At 32.6% G+C, this 12,373-nt stretch overlaps 1 protein-coding gene and 2 long non-coding RNA genes across 6 annotated transcripts; 1 reads left to right on the forward strand and 2 right to left on the reverse strand.

The window, feature by feature from the left end:
- Positions 1-3,941: 3,941 nt before the first annotated feature.
- LOC111449440 lies at positions 3,942-5,760 on the forward strand. Of its 4 annotated transcripts, XR_002711616.1 has the most exons (5): positions 3,942-4,091; positions 4,150-4,284; positions 4,389-4,491; positions 4,580-4,716; positions 5,281-5,760. It is a non-coding gene; the product is annotated as an uncharacterized LOC111449440 (long non-coding RNA). The 4 variants fall into 4 exon arrangements; XR_002711615.1 differs by having other exon boundaries at positions 3,942-4,284; XR_002711618.1 differs by having other exon boundaries at positions 3,942-4,284; positions 5,429-5,760.
- Positions 5,761-6,950: 1,190 nt separating this feature from the next.
- Positions 6,951-8,581, reverse strand: LOC111449444. Its single transcript, XR_002711622.1, has 3 exons — positions 8,449-8,581; positions 8,060-8,172; positions 6,951-7,162 (listed from the first exon to the last, which is right to left on the reverse strand). It is a non-coding gene; the product is annotated as an uncharacterized LOC111449444 (long non-coding RNA).
- A 2,184-nt stretch (positions 8,582-10,765) lies between these two features.
- LOC111449906 lies at positions 10,766-11,592 on the reverse strand. The gene is made up of 3 exons (XM_023089993.1): positions 11,443-11,592; positions 11,279-11,369; positions 10,766-10,914 (listed from the first exon to the last, which is right to left on the reverse strand). The coding sequence occupies exons 1-3, from the start codon at positions 11,590-11,592 to the stop codon at positions 10,766-10,768; spliced, it is 390 nt and encodes a 129-aa protein (XP_022945761.1).
- Positions 11,593-12,373: the final 781 nt, after the last annotated feature.

Here is a 12,373-nt window from a genome sequence, read left to right on the forward strand (position 1 = left end):
AAAAAAAAAAAAAAAAAAAAAATATATATATATATATATATATATATATATATATATATATAGATATAATCAAAGATTTGAATTTCCTTGATATTTGAAATTTGAGAGTATTTTTGGAAGTAATTTCCTTAATATTTGATTAATTTTTATAAATTTTTTGGAAGCAATTTCCTTAATATTTGATTAATTTTTTTTATTTTTATAATTTCCTTCAAATCCAAGATGTTATACTTTATTTTATACACTTTGCTTAGTTTAAAAATAACTAGTCTTTAATTAAACTTCAATAATTATTTCCATGGAAAACATTTTTAACGATGGATCCTATGATATTTAAGAGATCTTTTCATATTGAGACTCTATAATTTACTTTATTAGAGGGGTCGACTATTCTGACTAATTAAGAGCATTGATTTCATTGGTATGAGGCCGTAGGTTTTTTTGGAGAAACTAGAGATAAAGTTATGAGATCTTATGTTCAAAGTGAACAGTATCCTATCATTGTGAAAGTTCGTGATTTCTAACGAATAATATTCTGTATTCTATTTTTATAATGTGATTTTTTTTTTGTGTTCTATACCAATAATATGATAAAAACTAATATTGAGTTGATTTAGTTCAGAGGTGGTTAACCACCTTTGAGTTGACAGCTAAATGTAATACCATTAACTTAGAGTTGAGATGACCTTAAAATATTATAAAATACTTTAATATTATTTGTAAATTGTTAAATTTTATATATATTTTAAAATGATTTAAAATGTAAATTGCTAATCTATTAGGTCAGTGTCAACATTTTTTAGTACATGTGGTTTAGACCACGTGTTAAATACACATTTTTTATCTACGAGAAAAATGAACCCAAAAAGTTGCCTATATTAATTTTTATTGAAAATAATAGTAAAATATGTTTTCGATAAAGTTGAAAAAATAAAAGAACATATTTGAAAATTGAGATAATAAAACTTGTGACAAAAATGTACCGAAAAAAGAAAATTAAATAAATATTAAAAATAAATAAATAATATTCAAACATTTCCTACGCTATAAATAGGTCGGAGTCCAAAAAATATGTTTTATTTCTTCTTTCAACAGTTTCCCGCCGAAGTTCAGTTTGGGACTAAGAGCGCGGAACCCTAACTCCTAGAGATTCAATGCAATCCGAGTTCCTTAATTTATCTGCGATCTTTGTTTTGATGCATTTTTTCTCCACGTCTTGTACTTCTTGTCTTGCTGCGATCTGTATGGCACGGGAAAATCCACCGTTGCCATCAATCGCGCCAAATTTCATCCCTCGGTTAATTTTCTTGTTCTACCGCTTTCCGACACTGAAGCCTTGACTCCTAGAGATTCATCATGCAATCTGAGTTGTCGATTACCTGCGATCTTTGTTTTCGATGCTTTTTTGTTCTCTAATGCTTCGATTGCTGCCAAGAGCATAGAGTTTTAGTCATTTTTCTTATTATGGAGAACTCTGCAGCAGAGGATCTCGTAAATCCTGTCAGCCTTAACTCCTAGAGATTTATCATGCAATCTGAGTTGTCGATTACCTGCGATCTTTGTTTTCGATGCTTTTTTGTTCTTGCTTCGATTTTTGCCAAGAGAATAGAGTTTTAGTCCTTTTTCTTATCATGGAGAACTCTGCAGCAGAGGATCTCGAAAGTCCTGAGTCATGGAAGGTCGCCGACTCTCGATCGTTCATGACCGGTGCTGATCACTCGATCGATTCCTGGCAATGAATTCGACGTATTCTTCAGGTTGATCGGTTGCTTCGTGAGGCTTTTCAGAATCCTTGCAAACGCTTATCGAGTAAGTGGTTTATTGTTTACTCATCTCGACGAAGATCGCTGTCTGTTTTACTTGTCTGAATCACTCCACTTGACATCGTGTTATTTACCCGGTATTTGTTGCTATCGGTGGTGATTTCTCGGAGGAATACTCCAATTACATGTCTAAAACCAGATAGAATAAAATTGCTTATGATATCGTGAGTCTCATTTCCTTCTCGATATGCTTACATGATCCCTAATGGCTTTTTCTGTACTAGGCGGATAGAATAAAATTTCTAATTATATTGTAGGTTCTTTTTCCTTTCCTTTCCTTTTGTTTTCTATACGCATGCATGACTACGTTGAGTTCTTATATGCGGTGTTCTAAGTAGATTTTCCATTTGATTTCTGGAAAGTAGACATTTATTTTTTGTACAAGGTAGCTAGCATAAATTGGCGACTATATCGTAGATTTCCTTTCCTTTCAGTGCATAATCTACATTGAGCACGTAGTGGTGGTGAAGGTGATTAATAGTCTTTCCACTTGATTTCTCTGAAGACGAAGTCTCTAATAATAACTTTTTTTGTACAAGGAAAATTGAATAAAATTTCTGTCTATCGATTGCAGATTTGCTTTCCTTTTCTATACTAGATGCACACACAGGTCTATGTTGAGCTCATAGTATTTCCACTCGATTTCTCTTGCTAATGATTCAATGCTGATGGTTACTGTTCAGGTCTCTGTTAGGTAGAGAATCCTTATATTATCTAGGATAAATTACAAGTTTAGTCATTAAATTTTCATTTGTGTTTATTTAGTTCATGAACCTTAAAATGTATTTTATAGGTCCTCAAACTTTTAATTTTGTCCATTACATATTTAACATTTTTTTAAAATTAATCTATCTATCTCTTAGATATGAAATTGAATTATATGTTATGATCCTAAGTTTGTAAATTTTAAAAAACATCAAATAGGAAAGATTTATTGAACACAGAATTTTGAATAAAGTTTATGGACGTGATTTTTAAAAGTTTAAGAATCGTTGTTTACTTAGTTTGTTTGCTGATTTTGTTGTTGGTTTATTAGCAGGTAGTTAAGATGGAAAAACCATGGTAAACAGAGTTTTACGTCCTGCTGTTGTGAACGAATTTTGGGATCTGCTCGGATAGGATTCTTCTGAATCTCAACCTCGGCCACTCTTTCCCTGTCTAGGTGCCCATTGCCCTGAAGATATAAGGTCTGGCCCTCCATAGAGTTATTTGGCCTTTTTAGTTCAATGGTTTGATGCACACTACACATCAGGCATTTTTCTGCATTCCTCTCGGTATCTTTTCCAGCAGCCTGAAATGCCTTTTATTCCTCGTCATGAGCAAGTTCGTCATCCCCTTTCTCGGTATGAACATGAATAACTCTCCATTTAAACTCACTTCATTGCAGATGAACAGTTAAACTTTCCTTCCATTTATTTTGCTATCTTCCCTTATTTCTCACATGATTTTGATTTTTTGGGCTTGTATATAGTCAACTGGTAGTTGGAAGGGGCACGATAGTGAAGATCAATCCATCTCATCTGCACAAAAAAAAAAAAAAAAAAAAAAATTTCAAAAAGATAACAAAATATACCTATATCATATATAGCTAATTAATCATTATTCTTGTATTCCATAGATAGAATTTAGTCCCACACACTATGAATCAAAACATAGTCGTATTCTTATTAACACTTAATTCTTGGCATCCTCTTCTTTGAAGTTTTCAAATTGCATATCGTTGAGCTTCAATTCTTTGGTTGCGAATTTAAAACAGATGCATAAACCGATTTCAGAACATGAACAAGTATGATCTCCACAATCAGCAGATGTGTTGCATGCAATTTGTGTTAAAAGGCTTCTCTTTAATACCAGTGGTGGCATCGCTTCAACTTCAACTGCAATAATATTTAAACACTTAACATTATGTTTGAAACTTTTGAACACTTTAACATGCGATTGTTTTAGAAGGCTTCTCCGTTGAAATATTAACCTTCAAAGAGATTCAAAACAAACAAAGAATGAAGAACTAAAAATTTTACCGGAACGAGACACGACTAGCAGTATAATCACAATAATGAAACTAAACTTCACACTACAAATCTTTGTCATATTATTCTTTGTGTTCGAACNAAAAAAAAAAAAAAAAAAAAAAAAATCTCAAAAGCCAGCTTGCTTGGAGAAAACTCTTTTAGAGCCAGGTACAAGTCAAGCCCCTTCGATTCGACAACAAGAGTCGGGTATAAATAGTTTTTTGGTCAGCTTTCCTGTTCTTTCAGACGCTGCAGTGTCTAATATGAGGTTCCTCCTGCCTCAGACAGCTTCGAAGTTCCCATTGATTATAGAGGGATGAAACCACTAAACTTGTTTATGCTCCTGGAGTGCTCTTTCTATAAAAAAGAAATTGGTTTCAATCAAGATTTTCCTGACTTCTTAGGCATATGAGGAATCGGCCTAACATCTTTTCGATCGAAATCCCAATGTATAGTCATTTTAACTACTTGCAATTTTTTATTCCTTACCTTTAAAGCATTTACCAGCTTTGTTTCTTCGATTTATTTTGCTAACATCCTTTTTTGCCTTCAGCTTTTGGATTAGCTTTGTCTCTATAAGGGCATCGGCTAAGCCTACACCGTTTCGTTTAATGCTTATTTTCCTCAAATGGTGGGGCCGAGCATAGAGAACTGAGGTAGAATCTAATGACCTATTAGTTTTATGAACTTTATGTGGATACTTCCCACAATTAGTTTCATTGGATGATTCTTGCATGTTTTTAGAATGATCGAGAATGTCGATGGACTGAAAGTTGCACCAACAAGCAGAGCTATACAATCTCTTTTGCCTCCCTATGACGTTGAAAAGTTAATAGAAAAACTAGCATTCGTCTCGCATGTGCAGCAGGTCTTCGACGAAGGTATTTGCTCTGAACATAGCGGAGGGTAAATTAAAAAAAATACCTTTCAATTTACTTTTCTTTTAAATAGCATTATTTTTTTTTTCAAAATTTTCAATATTACATTTGACTATATGAGCATTTCAAAATTATCATATTTAGAATTCCGTGGTAGCTATCTAAAATGAGATTTTTTCAGGGTCTCAACTTTTACATGAAACTTTGAAAGGTTTATACTCAAATGGTAGTTTTAAATTTTTTATAAAATATTAAGATAATATTGTAACTTTTGAAATAATAGTTTTCTACAATATTTTGTGAATTACTAGGAGAAAAAAAAGTAATCTATTAGAAGAAAACTTCATTTATTAGATGACAATTTTGTTATCCTAATTTTCATCAATAGAATTTTGGTTGGTAATTTTCTCGATCATCTAATTTTAATATTCATCAATAATAGTGTGGGATGAATTGAAAATTATTACAGAATTTTAAAACAATATGGGGTACATTAAATAAAATAAACATGATGTAGAATAATCTAGTTTATTATTTTCATGTTTCTCTCATTTTGAATAATATAAGGATAAAGCAGCGTATTAACTGTTAGGCCCACAGTTTCTGAATGGATTGACGAAGTTTGGAAAGGATGTCTTTGCTTTGTCTTCGCCAATTGCTTGATTTATTTGAGGTCCATTCGTGAGCCTCGCTTACCTATACTCTGAATGTTTAGGTCTCTGATTAATACATCTTCTACAGCCGTCTGGAGCTAGTTGAGAGGTGGCTTGATTATTCATTCATTAATCCCTTTCAGCATCCACAGTGTAAGATACAAATTCCTTTTATCTCTCTTTGTTGGTAAATATGGTTCGCAATTTTGCTTGGATTGGTTTTGAAGTTTTTGAGTCCTTAAGGAACTAATATATTTTTAAATAACTGTAGAATGAAATATACATTCGTAAACCAGATTCATTTAATAATTGATAAGCGTAGATTTTATACTTCCCAAGCATTTGATTGATTTTTAAATTGAAAAACAACCCCAATTTGATGGCTATCCTTTTTCCTTTTGTACATATTGTTTTTCAATTTTGAAAACGACTTTTTAGTTTGAATTGAGTATAAAACAAATTTCTGTGATGTGATTAACTATCATTTTATTCTCTGTTTTCTATAATTAATTTTGAAAAACAAAGCAAGTTTTGGTAAACATTAATTAATTTTAGGCCCACTATATAATTACTTGGATTTTATTTTTTAGTTTTTAAAAAGTTCCGAATATAAATACTACGTTTTAGGTTCATTGATGTCAACTTATTTTTGCTTTTGAAATTTAGCTAATAATTTTAAAAGTTACGAATATAAATACTAATTCTTTCTAGGTTCATTAATTAATGGTAAAATAATCACTGTTTTCAAAACAAAAAAAAATTAAATGGTTATTAGATGTCATGATTTTTTAAATCCATATTTGTAAAAATAATCTGTCATTTTTGTATCCCGAAAAAAATTAAGCTTTAAAAATATATTTCAATTTTCTAGTTGCCAAATCTCTAATAATAAAACTCTGAGTCTGCCTCCTACTTGCCTAATCCTTTCTAATAAAACTGTGGCTTTTTTTCTTCAGATGTTCGTTTTCGAAAAAAAATAGGAAGAAAAAGAAAAAGTATATATATTGAACACAGCCAAGATGATTTCAAACATATTTCCCTTTCCAAAATTGAAATTCTCTTCTGGCATTAAAACTGTTTTCAATATATTTACTAATGTCAATCACACTGCATTTTTTCTTTCAAACTTTTTGTCTCAAAGTTCAATGAAAAAACTCAACAAAATTCTTTTAAAGATTGAAAGCAAAAAAATTTGTTCCATCCTTGAAAACAAAAAAATCAAAAAGTAATTAGAATGTCTCGTTTAACAACGTAGAGCTTTTGAAAATAAAAAAAGCAACACTTATAACGGTTTTCTTTTCAGAAAGGGAACAGAAAGGAAATGATAAATTATTACTATAGATGGTTTAAAATTAATCAAATTTGAGTTTTAAAGGTCTCATTTTAAAACAAAAAATCAAAGAGTAATTAGAAGCCACCACTTAAAAAAAAACCTAGAGCTTTTGAAAAAAAAAGCTGATAAAATTATTACTAACTATGGATGGTTTAAAATTAAAACAAAAAAAAGTTGTTAAATGAGACCTTTAAATTTGTTTCTGTTTCTGTTTTCCGCCTAAAAGGGAGGGTGGTGGATTTTGCATTTTTTTTTTCTTAGTTTAAAAAATGTGTAGCATTTTATGTTTGTTTTCGAATGTAAATGTTAGGAGAACGCATAAATGGGTAGTAAATACCTGTTGTGTTGTTTCCCTTTCCCTTTCCCTCCAATCAAACATCCAGCTTCAGCTTTCTGTCAATGCTCGAAAACGTTTCATAAAAGGCCTTGAAATACACTTGTAAGCTGTGTCTACTACATCTTCCTTCCCGCAAATTTCTGTTATGCCGCCAAAAACAAGTTGCCTACATGGATTATGTTCAAAGACGGGCCTGTAAATACATTAATGCAGCTTGTACTAACCATTTTTAGTTTTTTAAAAAGTGTACCTGACTTTTCCAAATTTGTCTATAGGAAAGATTGAATTCTTACCCAAATTTTGATAACTATTTAAATATTGTTTAATTTTATTTTTTTAAAAAATTAAGCTTATAATTTTTAGGTATGAATTTCTCCATTATACATTTTACAAATGTTTTCAAAATTCAAACACAATTTTCAAAAATAAAAGATCAAATAGTTATATAAAAAAAGGCTTAGAAACTATATCTTTTTTAATAATCTATAAGTTAAAAGTAAAAGTAGTCTGTATAAACTTATTTTAAAAAATAAAAAAAAATTCAAAGACCTAAAATAATCATTGATAACAGTCTGTCAACTCTAATCAATCTATGGTTCAAAAATATCGAATTAAAATTATTCCAAAATGTGAAAGAGAATTTAACTCCATTGGACGAAGATATTTTCGTTTCCCATTTAAAAAAAAAAAATTCACAATATATATTTGAGGCAACAGTATTATGAGCTTTCCCCCCTACTAATAATGATATGAATATCAACCCCATTACGGATCACAAAATGACATCACAACATTTAGAAGTAATTTTGAAATGATTAAAATCAATTTTGTCATGTATTTAATCATTTAAAATTAATTTAAAATTTGATTTTATATTTTCAAAGGCAATATTCAAACCATAAAAATTAATTTGAAATAATTAAACTCATGCTTTGGAATAATTTTTACCATTTCAAAACCCTTTCAATAAATGGAGTGCAATAGCATACAGTGAAGAGGAGGAATCAGCTATGTATGTTGTACCTGCGCATAGAAAGTTGAGGGATACCACAATCCACAGTACGGATGGAAGCTCCAGAAGCAAGTATTGGACCAATGGTAGATCCACAACCCGTGGCATTTCTCACTACAAAATCCTACCATCACCACACGCAGCATTTGTGAATATTAATAATTAAAGAAAAAACTAAAACAAAAAATCTACCAAAATATGCCAAATTTAGATGGAATCAATCAAAGTTATAATTTAGGTACTCGGAAAGGAACCATATCTAATTTCAATATTAATAACAGTTCACAACAGTAGAATGAAAATTAGCATATGGTTAAGGGAATGTTCATAACTGGACTCAGTCAGCGCAAGAACTGAAATAATAGATAGTACTGGGAAACAGTAGAAGCCCGTGACATACCTGGCGTTGGTAAGTTATGAATTCTGCCTATTTCTCTGAAAAGAAAAGATGCGACTCCGCTTGTAGCATAGCGCTGGTTAGCATTGTGCTTTATGACAACTCCTTTGTGCATTTCGGGCCTGTGGTGTTCTTCATGCTGTGTTCAAATTAATTTTTATTGTAAACTAATCAAGTATGTTGAGTATTATTAAGAGGAGTAGTCCCGCGTTGACTAATTAAGAGGATGATCATGAGTTTTATAAGTAAAGAATACTATCTCCATTGGAATGAGGCATTTTGGAAAAACCAAAAGCAAAAACCAACGAGAGTTTATGCTCAAAGTGGACAAATATCATACCATTGTGGAGGTTCGTGATTCCCAATAAAGTACACAAACGTTTTGTTGAAAATGTAATTTTTCCAACCAGTTTACATTTATCTACATGTGGATGAACCAACAATAATATCGACGCTCTGACTCAAGGATAACCGTATTAGAAAGTAATTTTTTAGTCATAGGAAACATGTAAAGGTGATTCAAATTAAACCATGCAACACCTACAACCAGCAAAAATTTCGATGAGATGCAAAGCATTTGAAATTCAATCAGAACACCTCCAACTTTTTCAAGTTCATATACTCGATTAATTTAAGTTTGCTACTCGACTATTTCAGTTACTTTTCCTATCATGAGTTAGTTCGCACGTTAAATATATAGTACTTGATCTTTCAAGGAAAAAAAAAAAATAAATAAATCCTTTTCTACTTTGAATTGAACGTACCGAGAAATGATTGCCTAAAAGCGCGCTCAATAGCACCTTCACCAACGTATCCTTGGCCTAAGCAGCTGGCTATGCGCCTCATGGCCTGAAACATGGTGGGTGCACCAGCTTCCTGAATTGAACCTGAGCCCACCTAAATAGGAAAAGTTAACGACTAATATATGTATGTGTTTGTGTGTGAAACAGCTGTCAAGTAATGATCATACTAGGTTACTTAAAGACAAGCAAGAGATTATTGACATGAACAATAGAGAAATGATAATTATTTATTTGCAGAAAGAACCTTAATTCATCAATGACCTTCCGAAGATCTGAAAGATCTTGATGCAGCAGACATCTTGCTAAGGATGCTTGGGATTGAATATAGAATTTGAGCTAGATGAGTTGGAACCTTAGAATAAGCTAATATGTAAAAAGTGAACATAGTTTTGGAAGTATCAAATAAGAAATAATTCTTTGGGATGCACTCTTTTACTAAGATTACAGTGCAGTGTAGTGAGACGTAGACATAGCAGTTGGAAGATTGATTTTAGAAGCTCATAGTTTTCCCTCATTTTCTCATAAGAGTGAAAACTAGAAGATATTGAGAGGATACTTCCATATTGGAGGGTCTCTATATTTTATATCCTGCCTAGGTGGTGCAACAAATTATGTGAGATCCTACCTCGGTTGAAGAGGGAAATGTAGCATTACTTATAAGGGTCTCCAACCAAAATGTAGCATTACTTATAAAGGTGTGGAAACCTCTCTCTAGTAGACGTGTTTTGAAATCGTAAGGCTGACGGCGATACATAATGAGCCAAAGCAGATAATATCTGCTAGTGGTGGGCTTAGACTTTTACAAATTATCATCATTGTCTGTCTCCTACATAATTCTTCTGGTTCTTCAGAAAACATAGAGACTTGGAATAAAAATGATTGGGAAACTTCTAATCTCTTTTGGTTTTCATGCGCTTGGAAGGTATTGCTTTTGCCCTCTAGCAGAAAGTATACCACCGGCGTATGGACCGATGATCATTCATCCCCTTATCTAGAAAATTCACTTCTACTCATCTTTCTAATGGCTGAAGGAAACAGAAATAGACTGCATTTCTGGTGATCAAAGGTGCCTAAAATCTTCAGTTTTATACTTAATAGGCAGTACTATCTTATCATAGCAATAGACATGATCAAATTACAAAGAATTTATATGGCAGAGAGAGTAAATATGCAAATATCTTTGACCGATCCAAGAGATGCAAGACTTCCGGTCTGCATATCATTCATATAGTACACAGCAAAACTATTACCTCTTCATTATCAAATAAAGCAACCATTCGAACTGCCTGTTCACTCTTCAAGTCACTAGGAGATTCACAAGAATCAATAAGAGCTCTCAAAGCACAATAGCTTGACTCAAGGAAAGCTACAAACTGATGAGTAGACCAAGATCAAAAATCTTGTAAAACAAGTCAAGTGGCTGGCTAGCCAGATTTATTCTGTAGTTTCCTAAGCCACATAAATTGAATGACAAATAAGCGGAATGATTTGCAGATCTGAAAATTAGAAGAAAAATTCTAGAACTCACTTTTTCTCCTACGGAAATGGCAACCAAACAAGACATATTTCGTGTAAAAAAGTAGCATCCACCAGGTTTTTAAGTCCCACTCTTCATCCTCGTTTAGCAAATGAAAACCAGCAGCAACTAAATGCCGTTTCGATTCGGCTGCGAGAAAAAAAAAAGAAAAAAAAAAGATATAAAACACTGACCGAGGTATCCGCATCATAAATTCTATCACCAGAATGTTGAATCGAAGGTATCTAAGATTCCGCCATAAAAATTCCAAACCTCGGCCTCTAAGGTGAGAAGTGAACGACGAATCATTAATGCACAACAATAATAAGAATAACGAACACGTCGACTCGAAACAATTCAAATCACTCTACGGAATCAAAAAACTAGCAGCCGCAGCGCTAATTAGGATTTATTATCCAGTCAATACGCAAGGAACTCCTCTTCGAATCGAAACACCAAAAAGAAAAAAGCAAAAGAACATAGCGATAAAAGATGATACAAAAGCAATCAATACCTGTAGAATGAAACTGAGTCCAGGACTCATTGAGATAATCGAGAAGATCACCAACACTGCTCGAACTCGAACCAGCCTCCGAAGAAGAACTCTATATCACAACAAATATACGAACACATCACACAACTTTTCATGCAAAATGAGATAGAAAAACGGAGACGAACCTGAGGAGTCGAACAGAGAAGACGAGGAGTGAAAATTTTACGCGGAGTAGAGCGAGAAAAGCGAGGAAACATCGAGAGGAGCGAAGTCGACTTGAGAGCGGGAGGAGTAGAATGAAGGAGATGCACTTGCAAGCGAGATATTCCCGCCATTTCTTCGTCCGGTTCTTCACAGACATCCAATTGATTGTTATATACATAGATTTTTAAATTTGGTAAATTGCTATTCGGCCCCTTTACTTTGGGTATTTCGGAATTCCCCTTTTAATAGTCGGGCAATAAATATCCCGCCAAAATAGGATTTGTCCAAAAGTAAGTTGATAATTAAACAATTTTATAGCTCTAAATTTTACAAAATTATAGAATAAGTCACTTAATTTTCTAACTCAACCATTTAACCCTTGAATTTTTATTTATTTGCATTTTGATCTCTTCTCCTCACGTATGTGATCTATTTGTTGAATGATGAAAGTCTCACATCGGCTAATTTAAAGAATGATCGTGGATTTAATAGTGAGGAATACTTTGAAAAGCCCAAAACAAAGTCACGAGAGCTTATGCTCAAAGTAGATAAAGAGAATCGTGTTCATCTAACACTATGCACATTGTGTGCTATGGAGGTAAGATGGTAATTTCACCTGAGTTTGTCCACCATTGTTCATTTATGCTAATCGTAGATCATTGAATTTGTCTCCTCGTGCGTTTGGAACAAGGGTCACGGAACAGTTCAAATGGGAGTTGTAAGAAGAAAAAACTAAAATATTGTCGACAGTAAGTGGCAATGACGGGATTGAATGGAAGGAGGATGAAACAGTCCAAACCCAAGCCCAAGCCCACCGATAACAAATAATCCGTTTTGACCCAGTTACGTATCGTTGTTAGCCTCACAATTTTAAAACGCGTCTTATAGAGAGAAGTTTTCACACCCTTATAA

Source organism: Cucurbita moschata, unplaced genomic scaffold (genome assembly GCF_002738365.1).
Source record: "Cucurbita moschata cultivar Rifu unplaced genomic scaffold, Cmos_1.0 Cmo_Scf00011, whole genome shotgun sequence".
Classification (NCBI taxonomy): Eukaryota; Viridiplantae; Streptophyta; class Magnoliopsida; order Cucurbitales; family Cucurbitaceae; genus Cucurbita; species Cucurbita moschata.

Coding starts and splice junctions, on each gene's coding strand:
- LOC111449906 (XM_023089993.1), bottom strand. CDS start 11,592: ATGGCGGGAATATCTCGCTTGCAAGTGCATCTCCTTCATTCTACTCCT. Junction 11,370..11,442: donor TTCTCTGTTCGACTCCTCAG/GTTCGTCTCCGT, acceptor GTTGTGATATAG/AGTTCTTCTTCGGAGGCTGG. Junction 10,915..11,278: donor GACTCAGTTTCATTCTACAG/GTATTGATTGCT, acceptor TTTTTCTCGCAG/CCGAATCGAAACGGCATTTA.